An 18,799-nucleotide genomic window follows, 5' to 3' on the forward strand; every position below is an offset into this window, starting at 1 on the left:
ATGTTAAAGATTATTAGACCTCTCAAACCAAGCACAACATGGGAGCAGTTTCTTCTTGTATGAGGTATGATCAGAAAGTAAGTTACACCCTCTCTACGAAACAAACACGTATTTATAAGACAATTTTTTTTTTTTATTGAACAAAAATACATATTTTTATTTATTTTCCGACATAATCACCAAGTTTTTCAATTCCACTCGTAAAAATTTTGTCCAATTTCCTTCAACCATGTAAGGACTGCTTCCTTCAGTTCATCATTAGTGAAACACTCCCATCCCAGGTCTCCCTTGAGAGGACCAAACAGGTGGTAGTCGCAAGATGCTAGGTCAGGGCTGTAAGTCGGATGAGACCACACTTCCCATTTGAATTTTTGCAGTAACTCCTTTGTCACATGAGCTGAATGAGAAGTACCATTGTCGTGAAGAAAAACGACCCCCGTTGCTCAATCTTCTGGGTCTTCGATCTTTAGTGGCTCACAGTAATATTTGGCATTGATTGTTGTTGCTTGGGGCATAAATTCACTGTAAACAACTCCCTCAGAATCAAAAAAGATTGTCAGCATAACCTTTCAAACACGTGGGGATGTTTTCACTTTTTTTGGCTGTGGTGAATTTTTATCTCCATTCATGTGATGCTTGTTTAATCTTAGAAATGTAATGAAGCACCCAGCTCTCATCCCCTGTGATGATTTGTTTCAAAAACTGTGGATCAGTCTTGGAATAATGCTAAAGAAAAGAAAGAGCAGATTCAAAACATTGATGTTTGTGGTTGTCAGTCAACAGATGTGGCACCCATCGTGCACACATCTTATGGTAACCAAGCTGACCATGAATAATCGCAAACACACTACCATAACTGATGTTAAGTTCACTTGCAATCTCTCTGATTTTAATGCGCTGGTTACTCAAGATCATTTCATTCACGTGTTCCGCATTGCCTGTCGTGTTTGCAATTAAGGGACGCCCAGCATGCAGTTTGTCACTTAAATTTGTTCTTCCATTTCTGAACATTTGGCACCATTTTGTGGTTATGAGGATTCCATTCTCACCATATACCTCAACAATTTGGTGTTGAATTTTACAATTGTAATTTTTTGCCCACAAGAACACTACACACGTACTGAATGTTGTAAAGAATTGCTGCTGGTGGAGCTTGAAGACAACATAACCAGTCCTTCTACCACAAGACATTAATATATCCCTTTCAGTTCAAGAACACCGTAAGAGTGTAACTTATTTTTTGATTCACTGTAAGGTTGTAACTTATTTTTTGATCCACCTCTTTTATTGTTCCTGATGCATCCACATTCTTGTCACAATATTTTTTTTAACATGTTGTTTTCTATTTTTATAGGAGTACTTTACAGTATTTAAATTTATTGTTTTCTTGAAAATCATGAAATATTCTTTCTAACATTTTGCATATCAGAATAAAACATATTTACTTAGAATAAATATGTTAAACAAAATTTATATATATTTGTTGGCAACAATTTGAAACCTCTGTAGCTACAGTTTATTCTCATTCTGTTTTATCAATAATATCAGAATAAAATAATTGATTTTTTTTGTAAAACTTTACACCCTAATACATATTATTAGCTTTTGACATTCTAAAAATCATTGCACTACATAAGATATGACGTAATTTATAACCAAGTATATAATAAATGACAAATAAATTTGTTCCAGTATTTTGATTTGCCTGTTTCAACTAAAAGAATAACTATTCATTCTGAATTTTGATAACATATTGTTATCTCCTTTATCAGTACACTATACATTTTTAAGATAAAAACTCCTGGAGAAGAACACATTTAACTAAACTCATCTAAACTTATTAAACTGCTTCTTAATATTCCTCGCACAGCATAATATTTCCTATTACATACGTTTACATGAAAAAGGCTGAAGTAAGTAATGTAATTTGACCATTGTAAGTAATGTAATTAATTACATTACAACCTTAATTATTTCAGTCTTTTTCTTATGTTTTAGAATCATTTTCTATAAAAGTTCCTACTTTTACAATTAACTTTATATTTTGAAGTTTGGTTTCAGGTTGTATTACTTTATTGTGCTTTTTTTCATCTAACTGCATGTTTTAATTAAAGTAATATGTTAACTCTGTTATGAATTATAAGGAATTATTAATAAAAACTGCAGCATCTCGCACACTAACTGCTTTTTAAACAGATAAATATATAAATTTGTAATATTAATTTATCTTTTTACCAAAGTGAAGAGTTTTTATAAGTTTGTGAAGTTATAAAATTGTTTTCTGCAAATATATTACATATTACTGCAAAATTTTGCAGTCCTTTTTTAGTATAATTTACAAAGCTGTTTATTTCCAGCTGTTTCATACAACTGTGTCAGTTTTCCTTCTAGTAAACATTGTATTATTAAATAATAAAAAAAATGGTATTTAACATGTAATCATATGTTTGTAAACGTTGGATAAAAGAAACTCCAATCATATTATCTCTTTTCATTGAATTTTGGAAATAATAAATCTGATAATATTGTCAGTAACAATGGTATAACAATTTGTAAGAGATTACAAGATTGGAACAAGGTTTTTTAAGTTTGGTAAAAATTAATATTTGTTTATAAAAGGTTTTATTGAAGTAACAGTCAACATCTACCCAGTTATTCAGGTATATGTACCTACCATTAAAATTACAATAGCTTTAATCTACACTGAAGACCATTAGTGTAAATTAGCATTAAAGGATTCTATAATTTAATAAGAGTTCAAACTAAGCTTCCTTTATTTAGTGATTCCTTAGTTTTATTTGTAGTGTAGGCATAAGTTTCAGAGTTATGTAGCTTGGAATCATTATAATTCAAAAACTTGGCAAGTAAAACTTTTGTTTTTAAATATTACTGTTGTCATATAAATAAATGATTAATACAAACTGTACAGTACAATTGTAATATTATTAATACACAATATAATTATGGTACATAATTACAATAGTTATAAATACTGAATTTCAATCAGAAATTCTGTACTTGTTTTAATTGAAAAAAAAGATCTTAATGTTTGTTTTTGAATTGCTACAAATACTGTTAATTATAATTATATATAAACCTGATTGAAACTCATTATTACTATTAATATTTGTGAATGTGGCATGCTTACAGGCTGAATCTCAACCTGGTCCAAGCACTGAAGGATTGGAAGGTGAAGAAAGGTAAAAGTAAAATTTTTATTCAACATATTTTATTAAAGTTTAATAGAAGTTTAAAAAATTATTAACAGAAAGCTTGTAAACATGAATTTGTGTAAATGGTCACCATATATCTGTGCAAATATTTTTTTTTTTAATGGTTACCACATAAAAATCAATCATTAGGAAAAGTAAAAAAGCAGTTAAATAATAGACTCTACTTTAGATATACTTAAACACTATTTTTTTTTATCATCCATTAATTTAATTAGAACATTAAAATAGTGCTACCACAAAAAAAAAGATATACTTTGTATTTGTAATGTGGTGCAATTCTTATAGGATTTTTTAAATTATTTGAGACAGCAAGGTTTAATGTAGTACACAATTGTAATTTTTTACATGCCTGCTCAAAAAAGGAGTGTAATATATTTATGTTGTATCTAAGTATGTATATATTTGTTCCACCATAGCAGCTCTACAGCTGAACCAATTTAGAGGTATGACCTCGTGTTAGAATCATTATGTTACCGGGAGTGTATAGCCTATAAACAATAAATATATATAAATATAAATGTAGTAGTGGAGATTGTAGTAATGGAGAAAAAAAAGAGCAGTGCTTGTCAGCAATGCTTTTTTTTGCAAGTCGTATTTTTTAATTTTAATATTTATCTGTTGTTTCCACCTGTGGTACATGGAATATAACTAAAGAAAAGCTATTTTTCATGATGACTACTGAACTTAAAGTTACTTTTTAATAGATAAGTTCTTGTGAAATGTTAATTAAAATCTAATAATTAAAAACATTACTACAACAGATAACATTCAATTATACTTAAGTTTCTGAAAACGTAATTTTTTTTTACTATCAAAATTTGCTTCTCATTATAATGGATTCCTAGTGCAGAATGCAAGGTCTAGAAAACTCCATCATTTTTAACCAATATCTATTTTATTATTACTGGTGAATCCGGTTTACCTTTTTTTCAAATATGATATAGTATTAATTTATGGTTATGATATGAAGAAATAATTAATACTCATACAGGGCAATTCTAAATGGTGAAATTAATTTAGTTACTGTATATTTCCTGAACTATACATTGCATCTGACTGATCTACGTAATATTTCAGAGAATAAGTCTGAAAGTTTTGAATAAATCTAGAATGCATGTAGTCACGTAAATGACCATTAGAGTGCTTGTGCCGCCATTAAGTGTCAATTATGAGTGAGATGGCTATAGTGTGTGAAAACACTAGGTTTTTGTGTTCTGGCTTATGGCAAATCTCAGTCATCAACTGCAGTGCAGCGTGCATTTTGTCTTGATTTATCATTTACCCTTCAATAAGGAAGAACAGGAGTTGTTTTCACCAGTTTGAACACATAGGATGTCTCTGAAAAGGCAAGAGCATGGGCCAACTACTTGTGGCAGAGACATGAGACGAATTGAAGAAAGTTTTGTACAATGCCAAAGAAAGTCAATCCATAGAGCAAGCAGAAAACTTGGGAATACCCCAACCAACTGTCTGGTGTGTTGTGAGGCATTGTTTACTTTTCAAGCCATACCGCCTACAACTTTTCAAGGCTTTTCTTGGATGTGACAAATCAAAGTGTGTTGAATTTTGTGATCAAATAGTTGAAAACGTGGAGGGTGACACTTTTCTTCTACATTAATTTTTAGCAATGAAAAGTGAAGACACAATGTTCACCATCCAATCCCCTTTACACACTCCAACATGAGAGACACACACAATGTGTTTTGCATCCTATCGCAAACAAAGGTTTATGGACCATTCTTTTTTGTGAAACACGGTTACTGGGATAATGTACTAGGTCATGCTGGAAAACTAGCTTTTCCCTCAACTAACTGAAGATTCACAAGACTTCATTTTTCAACAGGGCTCCATCTCATTGGCATATATAACATCTGAATGAATATATCTCAACATTGGATAGAACGCATCGGGAATGAAGACCTGGTTCTTTGGTTCTAGCTTCCATGATCACTTGATCTCACTCCATGTAATTTTTTCTAGTCGGGATTTGTGAAAGATGCAGTTTACATACCACTTCTACCAATAAACCTGGCTGATCTGTGGAACCATATCACAGCTATGGTGAACTTAGTGGGACAAGTTCAGCTGCCACTTAGATATGTACTGTGTAACCAGAGGAGGCCACATTGAACATTTATGAATTGTAATTGTAAACCTAATTGTGAATATTATCAGATGTAATTTACTTTACATTTATCATTAGTTCTTAATTTTGAATACAGAGTTACTAAATTGAGTCTTATCATTTTGAATTACTCTGTATATAAACCCGATTATTTTCTAATACAAATTCTTATTAGTCTTTTACTTGTTACAGAAGGAGATTAGAAAAAAAAGATGAAGATAAAGATGGTAGAGGTGCTGAATCACTTCCACCTGACTCTCAGAAATCAGGTAAGAAAAATTAGAATAGTTTGTTGTAATTTTACAGTTGAAGTAATTTTTTTGTTCAGGGTGTTGGTAGAAAGTTAGTGTTATAATTTTCAGTAAGCTACTAAATAAGCTATCCATTCACTTATAATTCATTATAGCTCTTTAAAAATATAATCTTAGGCAGACTTTTGTATTTATTAACCTGAATACTAATATTATCTCAGTTAAAAATTGATATTTTTATTTATAGTTAAGACTAAATGCTCTGTTGGGTAAAATTAACAAAATAAAATGACACATAGCTCGTTCTTGACAAAAGAATTGGACTTTTATCACATAAATAAACTGCATATAGGCTAATAATGTGAAAATCTGCAATTTAACAAAGCCTGAAAACAAAAGAACTTAAATCACCTTTTTTTACAATCATATACTTATAAACATAACATCAATAAACATAGTGTAACTGGAAAACTGTTGCATTACTGACATATTCTGTAATAATAAAAATTAGCAATGAACAAATGTCATTAACTTAGAAAAATGAACTACAATAATTCTTATCATTGACACTGGCCTTTTCTGATTTATGAACATCTTCATACTTATCATTAAATAATTAAAACTTGCATTTCTAGTTTGTAATAGAAAAAAGGCCACGATAATATTCCAGTAAAAAAAGAGTTAATTTCAATATAATCAATTACATCCAAATTTCATGCCGTTAATATTATTCTGCATGTTTTATTCGTATAAACTAAGCATAAAGCTAAACCAAAAATTGTATAAGATCAACTGACTTTTAAACAAAGATTTTTATTGAAGAACCAGAATATTATTAATAATAGTTATTCAATGACCTTAATCACACATTATTTTTTGTATTATTTATTGTATTAGTTTATCCTTGGCGTAATCTACAGTGGTGTATCAGAAAATACAGAGGTAACAGTTACTAGAAATTGAATAATATGGAGCATCACAAATTTGTAATAACCAGTTTGGAAAGATAAATTTCGATAAATTTGGCTGGTTTGTAGTAACTGAACCAACGTTTATGAACAAAGGCGACAAGTATAACCACACTATACGAGAGAGAGAAACGAGAGCGAGTCGCAGGCAACCACACATCGTGAACATCTGTCCTGTACTATACGAGAGAGAGAAACGAGAGCGAATCCCAGGTAACCACACATCGTGGAAGTCTGATCTGGCCTGAAGAAAAAGGTGGCATGATGAGAAGAGGGGGAAACAAACTAGGCCGTAGACAGAAGAGAGTGTGTGTGTTTATGACAACAGGTAGTGTGCAAGTGTTAGTGCGAGAAAGAAACAGCAAGGTTGGGAACGATAAGAGAAGTTTGGGAGCGAAAGACATAACAAAAATTATTTTTATAACCAAGCAGACCATTAAAAGAATTACATGAGACTGATAAGAAAATTTCTGAATACGCACAAGTGGAGAAATGACATCATCGCAGACAAAGAAAATTAGACTTCTAGGAACTTTGATAACAACATTAAAATTGGTAAGAACAAAAACAGTTATGATTAATTTGGTTAAATAGAAATTGCTTTTATGAAACATTACGACCACAGCAGACAAAATAATAATAAAAAACATTATTGGATTAAAGCTACTTTCCGCATTGGTGTAAACAGGCTCTTTTCATGTTTTCTGCGATAATTCTAAGTTTGCAACATATTTTTTAATGGTCTAAATGAAAGTGTTTTTAACTTATGGTATAACAATAATATGTTGTTTGACATAAAAAGAAGTGAAAAAAGTTCCATTGAAGAAAATCACCCATTGGAAAATGCTGCATTGCTTTGCAAGCATATGAAAATTATGATTCAAGAAAAGTAATGAAGCAGAATTGTATCAACGCGTGCTACATCACTTCATTATTTATTAACCCCTAAAATGTGCTGAATAATTTATGTTCATTCTCTGCATTACTACAGAGTTAAACATAGTCCATTTAACTTGCTTCATAGTAAACGAACAAATCAGTATTTGTATGACAGTTAAAATGTAAAAAACACACCAGAAAAAGGTTAGAAGTTTTGTAGCTCTTACTTAGTTTTTCTAACTGCATTGTCCTACTATGCTTTTAGCTAGATAGTTCTTGTTAATTAAACACTATCATGATTATTAATTTTTGTGTTCTGAATTTCCATTGTATGTACAGGTAGCACACAAAGTGATCCAACATTTGGTTTTGTTAAAAAATATTTATTTGGATCGCAATACAGAAAAGTAAAATACATGTTTACTATATATATGGAGATTATGTTCTGCTTATTACATGATTAAATAATGTTCAATGTGGCCACCAACATATCTAGCAACTTCTTCAACATGAACTCCTGTGTTGTTAATAACTTGACACATATCCTTGGTTATCTCATAGCACACCTCAATGATCAGCACTTGTCCCATCAATGTACAAGGATGTTTAGGGAAAATCTTTTCCTTTAGAAATCCCCAAAGAAAGTAATGACATGGATACAAATCAGGACTGTTCGGGGTCCAGTTCTGTCCACATGCAAAATGATTAGGAAATCGGTTTGAGATGACATATGCGTTAAAAGTTTCATGCAGAAAGTCTAAAACATTGCGTGTGTGGTTTGACTCCATCCGGCATGAATAACTCATTTTCTAATTGAAACTTTTTCACAAGAAGCTGAGGAACAAAATTATTATGCAGCATGTTTAGATAACATTCACTGTTCACTGTCTGTTCAAAACAGAATGGTCCTATTACCGCATGACTTTAGATAGCGGCCCATACTGTAATTCTTGAAGTGGGTTGCACCTCTTCATGAAGCACATGTGAATTTTCAGAAGCCCAAAACTGCACATTTTATTAACAACAACAATTAAGTTTATTAACAACCCTGTGAAGGTGAAAATGTGCCTTATCTGAAATCCAAACATTTTTCAACAGTACGTCTTGATTCACAGCCTATTCAGCAAATGCCATTCTTTGAAGTTTGTTGTAAGCTGTTAATTTAGGTAACATTGTTATTTTGTACGGATACAAATGCAAATCAGTCTAAAATTTGCTGCACAGATCACTTAGATATCCCAAGTTGTGCTGCTGCTTTTCTTGTTGATTTGCCCGGAATCCCCAGCAATGCTGCTCTGACAGCTTCGACATTCTGTGGAGAATGAACATTGGCATACCATTCACACTTACTCTCAAATACTGAACTATCATTATTAAATCTTTCATAAATTCTATGTATTGTTTTAAATGAGGGCGACCACTGAGTTTGAAAATGTGCATGAAACCGTCTTTGTGTAAGCACCACAGGTTTCATTTCATTAAAAAACAACAGTCTTTACACACTGTTCAACAGTCAATCTTCCTTTGTCAGCCATCTTGGATTGATACAAAACCAGCATCTCTGAAAGAGAAGAAACTAATATTCATGAACTTTTTTTTCTATGTAGCCTCCGGAACCACCGTAAGGTATTACTTCAGAGGAAGAATGAGGAGGATATGTATGAGTGTAAATGAAGTGTAGTCTTGTACAGTCTCAGGTCGACCATTCCTGAGATGTGTGGTTAATTGAAAACCAACTACCAAGAAACACTGGTATCCACGATCTAGTATTCAAATATGTGTAAAAGTAACTGCCTTTACTAGGATTTGAACCTTAGAACTCTCGACTTCAAAATCAGCTTATTTGCAAAGACGAGTTCACTACTAGACCAGCCTGGTGGGCCGTATTCATGAATTAACCCCATAGGGGAAGACAGGGGAGACACCCTCCATGTGACAGTTTTGGTCACCATGCCACCCCCTCTGTACATAGCTCTTAGGGGCTTTACCAGAAGTCATTTTCAGTACCTCAGCAATGACATCTTTCAGTTAAGCCTCTGCCAAAATGCCACAACCAACATTCCCATCGGTGTCGTACTAACATAAATTCCAAGCAAAACACATCTAGCTAAAGCTTAAACAAAACTGAATTACTTTCAAAAAATGAAGAAACTGAATACCTACCCGAAAGGTAAAAATGACTTTGACACACAACGAATCATAAACGCAACACAAAAATACTAACAAAACATAACAGTAAACATAACTAACGTAAAACAAACAAATCTATAATCAAACAGAAACAAAAGAACTATAAAACCAAACATAACTCAAGGAAGAAAAGTCCAAGCAGAGAGAGCATCACCCCTTCAGCGATTCCTTCTTTCACCAAATATGTAATAAAACTTTTTACTATCAACCATTCGGCCCAGCTTTTCCAATTAACACGGAGATCAAGTGTCGAACCAATAATATCAAGCTGATAAATGTTCCATGTGCACATTAAGTCATACCAAGCACATTCATCCTCAACAGCTACTTGAACGAGAGGAGAGTGACAGCCCGGACAGAGAGAGGCTGCTACAACTTCAACGTGATGGCGGTGGTGCCTCAGGGTCCAGTTCTGGGGCTCCTCCTCTAGAATGTGATGTTCAACGAGGTTCTTAGACTGGAGTACCCCGGAGACACAGGTTGTGGTGTATGCCGATGACCTGACGTTCCTAATATCAGGAGCCAATGAAGGTGATGTGGAGGAGGCAGGGATATCTGCCATTGGGTTGCCAGTTGTTGGCTTATGGACAAGGACCTACCGCTGGCAACGGAGAAAATGAATGTCCTGGTCATGGCCGGAAAGAGGAGGTTGAGGGAGATCACCCTGCTGGTGGATGGCATCCAGGTTGGACAGGTGGAGAAGGTTAAGTACCTGGGTGTATGGCTCCAGGCAAATAGAGGATTCGCCGAGCATATTCAGTACATTGTTGAGAAGGCGGGAAGATCCACGGAAGCTCTGGTAAGATAATGCTCAGGATCAGGGCTCCCAGAATGTCAAGGAGGAGGTTGATAATGTAAGCGACTGTCTCAATCATCTTGCATGCTGCCCCAGCTTGGGGACAGGTGCAAAAAGTGGTGAGGAACAAGAGGTGGCTGGAGGCCATACAGCGCAGAGCCAACAACGGTGTACAGGACGGTTTCGGGGAAGGTAGTCCGAGTACTGGCAGGACTATCTCCAGTGAAATTACAGGTAGAAGAATGATTCTAGTGGCATAGAGGAGCAGCACCGGAAGAAGCCAGGCAGCAGCTTACAGAGGCCTGGCAAGCCCAGTTGGACAGGTCCAAGAAGGGGGGGGGTGGACTTGGAGGGTCATCGCAGGGATTGCGCCATGGCAAAGCAGAAGACATGGGGAGCTGAATTACCATCTCGCACAGCTCCTCACTGGCCACAGTGAATTTAGACCCTACCTGCACAGGTTCTGCCTATGTGCAGACCTTGGGTGTGTCTACTGCAGGGAAGTTGATACCCCAGAGTACACCTTCTTCGGCTGTGAAAACTGGGTACTGCTATGGAGAGATCTCAGGCTCATCCAACTGACGCCAGACAATATGCTGGAGAATATGTTCAGGGGCAAAAGGGAGTGGCTTCCAGTAGCAGAACTAGCCACAAGGATTTTAAGAGAGAAGGAACAAAGAGAATAGCTGAACAGACAGAGAGACGAAATAGGAGGCAGCCAACCTGTCTAAGGTGTCTTGGCTACCCACACTCCAATGTGGAGTCAGGGCTCCCAGATGATGATATCTGGACCCTCTAGGAAAGCTGGGTGAGCCAGCAAAGACCTCAAGGAGTAAGGTGAAGATAACCAGTCCGAAGAGTGAGGGGGAGACAGACAGCTCTCTGCGGAGCTGGCGTTTATTTGTGCTTGCATGGGTGGGCAACGGTGATGATGCACGGGGACTCAGAACACTCTGAACTCGAAGGCACCTCCTGGGGCTGACAAGTTCTTGAATGTGGTGATTTCAGAAGGGTGAGGAGGAGGTTTAGTCGGTAGGGCACAGGCTCCATACGCAATAACATCTGCGGGACCTGTTAGCGAGCCTGACACTTTGTGCGGAAATGGGATTACTCCCCTCACAAAAAAGTTTTAAATTTTAGCCTATCCGCCCAATCAGGCGCCGCATATAGCATAACTGCCTTGCAGATGCCCTTATACAAGATAATCATAGTCTAAAAATTAAGACCCCAATCAGGATTGACCACACATCGAATTCCGAAGAAGGAATTACAGGCCTTCCCTGCAATATATTGAAAGTGCTTCTTAAACTGCAATTTCTCATCAAGAAACAACCCTAGGTACTTTTGAACTTGAACATATTTAATATGTTGGCCTGACATCAATATGTGGACTTACCGCCTCACAACCAAACAGCCTTTGAGGAGCATCATCGTGTTCTTCTCCAGGCTAAACGTCATCTTATGTTGATGACCTCATAACCCGAGTATCCTGCTTGCTTGAGTGGCTCAGAAGAATTCAACTCCCCTCTGCAAACCTCCTTCGACCAGCAGGAGCCCATTATCAGCATAAGCCACGATGTACACCCGATGGACAACCTTAGACGCAGAAGTGAATCAAACTCCACCACCACAATAAGGGACCCAACACACTGCCCTACAGACAACCTTTGGACAGTGTTTCCCCCACTTCATGGCTGCCCTCGTGGAGCAGCACATCCCAATGACTGAAATAACTTTGCATAACCTGTAACTCACTCGCAATACAATCTCTCTATTGTAATTGGTATATAGCGGCCACCATTGGTTAATAAAGGCCCCAGAATCTCCAGGAAAATTTTTAGTACATATTCCTCCTGACTGGAGGTCATCACACTCATCACTCAAAGTATGGTATCCTTAGTACCCTTTCCAGGACGAAACCCGTACTGATTATCCATTATTAAACCTTTCAGGTCAACCTCTCATTTATATGAAGGTACAGAACCTTTTCAAAGACCTTACCAATAACTGGCAGTTATTTCAAGAGTTTATTTGACGAACTAACAGCAAGATCTTTGTGGCCACCTTTAACAATACCTTAAACAATAATTTCACAATCCCCTTCTTCCAACACACCAGGAAATAGCCTCCAAACAAGAATTTATTAAACTCTGTGTGATAATCGCATACTTACCCTACTGAGCGAACAAGGAGCTCTACCATTATCCCATCAAATCCAGGAGCCATACCTCTACCTACACTACAGATAGCTTGACGCACCTCAGCCTCAGTAATCTCCAAGGAGACTGCACCCCGTGAAACTGAGCAACCTCACGCTTCACTTGCTGATGGTATGCGATCTCACCTACTTCAGTATCATCAGACAGCAAATCATCAAGTAGTCTGCAAAATTTCAGACATATCTTAGATTACACCAAGCCGGGTAGAAAGAGCAAACAGAAGTCCTTTCATCATTTGTGTCCCAGTACCTTATATATAACACCATAGGGAGCTTTGTTCCCCTGTTCATGAACAATTCCTCTTCGCTGTCTGAACTCTGTGAAAATATCGAGATCTAAGATCGCCACTGGTCTGGATCACTCTCATGGTGAGATGCTCTCTGCAAATGACAGCAAGCCTGTTTCATAATGGTCAATTCCCTGCTCCACTATGGAGCGAGCCTCTCTCAACCGGAATTATAAGGAACTAAACACTCCACGGGGCGTCAATAAAAGTTGCTGACAAACCTCCTGCCAGGTCTTTCAAGTCCAGAACATACAGACTCCGATCCAAAACACAAAGTCTGGCCAAAAGAAAATCAACAAACTTTTTCTAGTCCACATGGCTGTGCAGGAAATGACCCTACTGAACCAGAATGTTACATCGGTAGCACTCACTCAAACCACCACCCTTCCAGTTACAAACATCAGCAGGAATAAACCTACCAATCATAACATCGATGTTCATTCCACCAAAAAGCCAATGCCCGTCTGCATTACCTGCATAGTTGGGCAACTCACCAGGTACATTATATACCTGCAGACCATATTGAGCTAAAAAGCCTTCAATTAATTCACCACCATCATTGGTGAAGCCGCTAAGTGACGAAAGTGACTTAGTGTTCATATCTGTGCCAATAAGGATTGGACTGGTACCAGAGAATCTCAGGATTTTATCCCAGACCCCAAGATGGCGATTAACAGGACCTCCTATATTGAACATACGAACTTGCAACATACAGATGCATATACATTCCAACACTGCATACACAACATAACACTGCAATCACTGCATACAGTGATCTCGCCAAGTTCAATGTGTACAATGTAAGCACCCTGTGCATTTAATTGCCCAATTTTAACCATCTAACAATAATGAATTGTAATACAATGTGACAACCCTCTGATAGCAAGCACAATCCTTACTATTCACAGAGAGCTTATGATTCTTCCGAAGACATCTGCAGTTTACTCAACTCAGGCTCTCCGACTACGTAGGACACTCCTCTCATTTGTGTCCTTCATTCCCACAGTGGGACTACTCAACCACCAGATGTTTACACAGTTTAACTGTGCCCAAACTGGTAGCACTTGAAACAACATTGAACATCTACATATTCTTTGACCTTACATGAACAGAAGTCAATAAACAACCTGCCCTTGATATAGTTCAGGACTCACCTCGAATGCACTGTAGTAATGCTCTGCCATGTGTCTACCCATTTTGAATAACAGCCGACAATCAGTCTTGAAGGCCACCTCAGGCCATCTTGAGTATTCTGCTCTCGTATGAGAGTCATTAACTCCTCCTCAGATAGACGTCAATCAATATCATACACCCTTTATCAGACATACTAAATATTAATTGAAAAAAAAAACAAAGACTATTTAAGTTAATTTAAAGTTGTTCACTGTCGATAACAAGTCCAATAAATCAGATGGAAATGTAAACAAAGAAAACCAATCAGATCAATGCAGTGTCTAGCTGCTGCCAGACTCAGCAACCAATCATAAAGAAGCAATATGGCCATGGTCAATTTAAAAAAATCACAACTTATCAATTAACAAATTTACTTGAATTATATTAAATCCAAACAAACAGCTACAACAACTGTATATTATCACAGAATACACCAAAACAAAAAGAAAAGCCACCCAGAAGGGTGACTTAAATAAATTAAACCACCCAGCTACCTTATAGCCCAGATAGCCTAAAGACCATCCAAACAACAAAAATTTAAAACAACTGATTACACAGAAAATTATATCCCAAAATAATGACTAAACAAACAGTTATACCCTTACTAACAAGCAAAGAACAAAATTCACAAAAGTAATACTGAAACCGCACAAATAAATATATTCATTTGGAGCCAACTAAAAACATGACTTACCAATATGGCGTTGTGTGTTGAACTTATATTCATGAACTGCTGTCACTTCTGTCATTATAAAACACATTAATAATTATTATTATACTAAACAATTTCTGCCAAAACAAATGTTAGATCATTTCGTGCGCCACTCTGTATATGTGAGCTACATTTTTCAAACTTTTAGATGATAAATTTATTTTTTTTTACAGAACCTCCCAAGACATCATTAATCAGTCGACTCATTTTGTTAATAAGGTTCTTGTGGGCATTTATTAACAGTGTTATGGTCACAATGACAAAAGCTTTGAATAAATTTTCAAAGGATTACCGTTTTGTAATGCGTGCTTTAAGTGTTGAAAAGAAGCTGCTAAAGGTAATTAAAAATTAATTTTTATTTTATGCATTAGTGACACTATCATGCAAATTAATCTGAATACAGATGCTATTTAATAAAAAATAACTTTATTTAGAAAAAAATTATACCTGTACAGTCTGTGAATATCAATTAGTATGCCCTCCTTTTTCTAAATCACTTCACATACATGATTTGGCATTGATTCAACAATTGTACTACATTCTTTTTTAATTTCTTCATCATAAAATCATACTGATATTATTGCTTTAATGAGGTCAGTTTTTGTGGTACAATTTATTTTTGTGAGTCATTTTTTTTTACTATTATCCAAAGATTTTTTGGGTTTGAGTAAGGGGAGTTGCCTGGCCACAGAAGCACTTTAAAGTTTAGTTCTTCAAAAAACTTTTCACTTTTTTGGCAGTATGGCATGGCAGAAAATCTTGTTGGTACTGTCTGTTGCCTTGTGGAAATTTGTTTTGAAGTTGTCACTACCCTTTCTTGCAGAATCTTGATATATCCATCACTTTTCAACATATTATCTACCGGAAATAATGATCTAGATTCTTCAAATGTGAAACAACCCCCAAACATTTTTTTCTGGGGATGTTTAACTGATTGTTGGATATGAGCTGGTGATGTATTTTCATTGGAACCCTTTGCTTCTGAATACAAAATGTGACTTGTCAGGAAACTTAAATATTTCCAGTCTTCTTTGGTCCAGTTAGCATGTGCTTTGACTCACAAAAGCCTTTTTTTTGCACATTTCTGGCGTTAAAAGCTGATTTTTAGCTGGCTGACTAGCTTTCTGTCCACCTGCGAAAAGTTGGTGTCTTACAGGTGTTATGTGTAAATATTTTCCACAGGCTGCTAATTCTTGATTTAAGTGTACAACAGATAATTTTGGGTCAAGATTACTTTTCTCACCAATAACAGATTCTGTGTTCAGTAGTTTTTCTTTTACAGCCACATTTGCCTTTCCTTTAAAAGGTAAGGAATGGAAAGTAACCAGTTTCTTTAAATTGTTTTAAAATTGCATTCACAGTCCCTAATCTAACACCATACTCAGAAGCTATTGTTGTGTCACATTGGTGTGTTCAGAAAGAGAAACAATATTCAAATGCTTTCTTGGAGTTATGCCCATTATTATATATTTAAGATGCAGAACAGAAAATATGATTTTATAATAAAAAATTAAATAATTTTCATAGAACACTACTTATAACATGAAAATAGCTAAATAGCCAAAGAACAATAACCTCACACTACACAGACAACTTAAAGTGTGGGTGTGGTCAAGCTGTTTAGCCACTACATAGACATAAACAAAAAATTCCCTGCATACCCATTAATTTGCATGCTACTATAGATTTAAATACTGTAAGAATATTCATTTATTCACTGAATTATTTAAGAAAATTAACACTCTAATGCTGTAGTGAATTGCTACTCTGTGATTGTGTGAATGCTAACAATCCTATAAAATTGTATTTTAAAAAGCATTGTTCTCAGCTCGACAAACAATTCTAGCATTTGCAGATGGACATGAACATACATTTTTAAATTAAACTTCATTTTATATTAAAATACATTATGCATAAAATTGTGAGTTGAAAAATTCTTTGCAACTATAACATTATATCCTAAGAAAACTAGTATTATTTTTATGACCTAATGTTAATTTAAATCTGGCACAAATAACGTGTTTCATCTCTAACATTATTAAAAATAGATTTCTCTTCATGGAAATCTATATATATATATAATATATAAGTTCAATAAGAATATTTGAGATTATTTTAAGCTTTTTTTTTATTTTATCTTAAACTTTTTATCCTCCCCTATGAATCATGAGACCTTGCCGTTGGTGAGGGGGCTTGAGTGCTCAGGGATACAGAGTAGCTGGACCGAAGGTGCAACCATATCGGAGAGGTATCTGCTGAGAGCCAGACTAAGGAATGATTCCTGAAAGAGGGCAGCAGCTCTTTCAGTAGTTGTTAGGGGCGTGAGTCAGGACGACTTAAACGGCCGTATCAACATCACTCAGTCCTCTGAGTACTGTGCAGCTGAAAGCAATGGAAAACTACAGCTGCTTTTTTTCCAAGAAAATGTGGCTCTCTGCATTTTCACATAGCAATAATGGAGGCGCCTTCCTTGGTAAAATATTCCGGAGGTAAAATAGTCCCCCGTTCGGATCTCCGGGTGGGGACTACCAAGGAACGGGTCACCAGAAAATTAAAAAATAACATTCTACGAGTCGGAGCGTGGAATGTTAGAAGCTTAAAAAAGGTTGGTAGGCTAGAAAATTTAAAAAAGGAAATGGGTAGGACAAATGTGGATATAGTAGGAATTAGTGAGGTTCGGTGGGAAGAGGAAGGCGACTTTTGGTCAGGTGATTTTAGAGTAATTAACTCAGCGTCAAATAATGGGCAGGCAGGAGTAGGTTTCGTGATGAACAAGAAGATAGGGAGGAGAGTGGAGTATTTCAAAACGCATAGCGATAGAATCATTGTAATAAGGATAAAATCAAAACCTAAACCGACAACGATTGTTAACGTCTATATGCCTACAAGCGCCCATGATGATGATGAGGTAGAGTGTGTATACGAAGAGATTGATGAAGCAATTAAACACGTAAAAGGAGATGAAAATTTAATAATAGTTGGAGATTGGAATGCAAGCATTGGAGAAGGCAAGGAAGGAAATATAGTGGGTGAATACGGGCTGGGCAAAAGGAATGAAAGAGGGGACCGACTTATAGAGTTTTGCACAAAGTATAATTTAGTAATTGCCAACACCCAATTTAAAAATCATAATAGAAGAATATACACTTGGAAAAAGCCAGGCGATACTGCAAGGTATCAGATAGATTATATCATGGTTAAGCAAAGATTTAGAAATCAACTCGTTGACTGCAAAACTTACCCTGGAGCAGACATTGATAGCGACCATAATTTGGTGATAATGAAATGTAGATTGGGGTTTAAAAACCTGAAGAAAAGGTGTCAGATGAATCGGTGGAATTTAGAGAAGCTTGAGGAAGAGGAGGTAAAGAAGATTTTTGAGGAGGACATCGCAAGAGGTCTGAGTAAAAAAGATAAGGTAGAAAATGTAGAAGAAGAATGGGAGAATGTTTAAAAGGAAATTCTTAAATCAGCAGAAGCAAACTTAGGCGGAATAAAGAGAACTGGTAGAAAACCTTGGGTTTCAGACGATATATTGCAGCTGATGGATGAACGTAGAAAATATAAGAATGCTAGTGATGAAGAAAGTAAAAGGAACTATCGGCAATTAAGAAATGCTATAAACAGGGAGTGCAAACTGGCGAAAGAAGAGTGGATTAAAGAAAAGTGTTCAGAAGTGGAAAGAGAAATGAACATTGGTAAAATAGACGGAGCATACAGGAAAGTTAAGGAAAATTTTGGGGTACATAAATTAAAATCTAATAATGTGTTAAACAAAGATGGTACACCAATATATAATACGAAAGGTAAAGTCGATAGATGGGTGGAATATATTGAAGAGTTATACGGAGGAAATGAATTAGAAAATGGTGTTATAGAGGAAGAAGAGGAAGTTGAGGAGGATGAAATGGGAGAAACAATACTGAGATCTGAATTTAAGAGAGCATTAAAAGATTTAAATGGCAGA

General features: G+C 35.7%; 1 protein-coding gene across 10 annotated transcripts in view; it reads left to right on the forward strand.

Annotated features, from left to right (window-relative positions):
• Piezo (piezo type mechanosensitive ion channel component) overlaps positions 1–18,799 on the forward strand; it is a 481,248-nt gene that overhangs the window by 352,726 nt on the left and 109,723 nt on the right. For all 10 annotated transcript variants that reach the window (XM_075356335.1, XM_075356333.1, XM_075356336.1 and 7 more), the window contains 3 exons: positions 3,151–3,200; positions 5,551–5,627; positions 15,006–15,169. In XM_075356335.1, coding sequence (XP_075212450.1) covers positions 3,151–3,200; positions 5,551–5,627; positions 15,006–15,169 — 291 coding nt within the window. The remainder of the gene's footprint in view (positions 1–3,150; positions 3,201–5,550; positions 5,628–15,005; positions 15,170–18,799) is intronic.

This window comes from Lycorma delicatula, chromosome 2, assembly GCF_047948215.1.
Source record: "Lycorma delicatula isolate Av1 chromosome 2, ASM4794821v1, whole genome shotgun sequence".
NCBI lineage: Eukaryota > Metazoa > Arthropoda > Insecta > Hemiptera > Fulgoridae > Lycorma > Lycorma delicatula.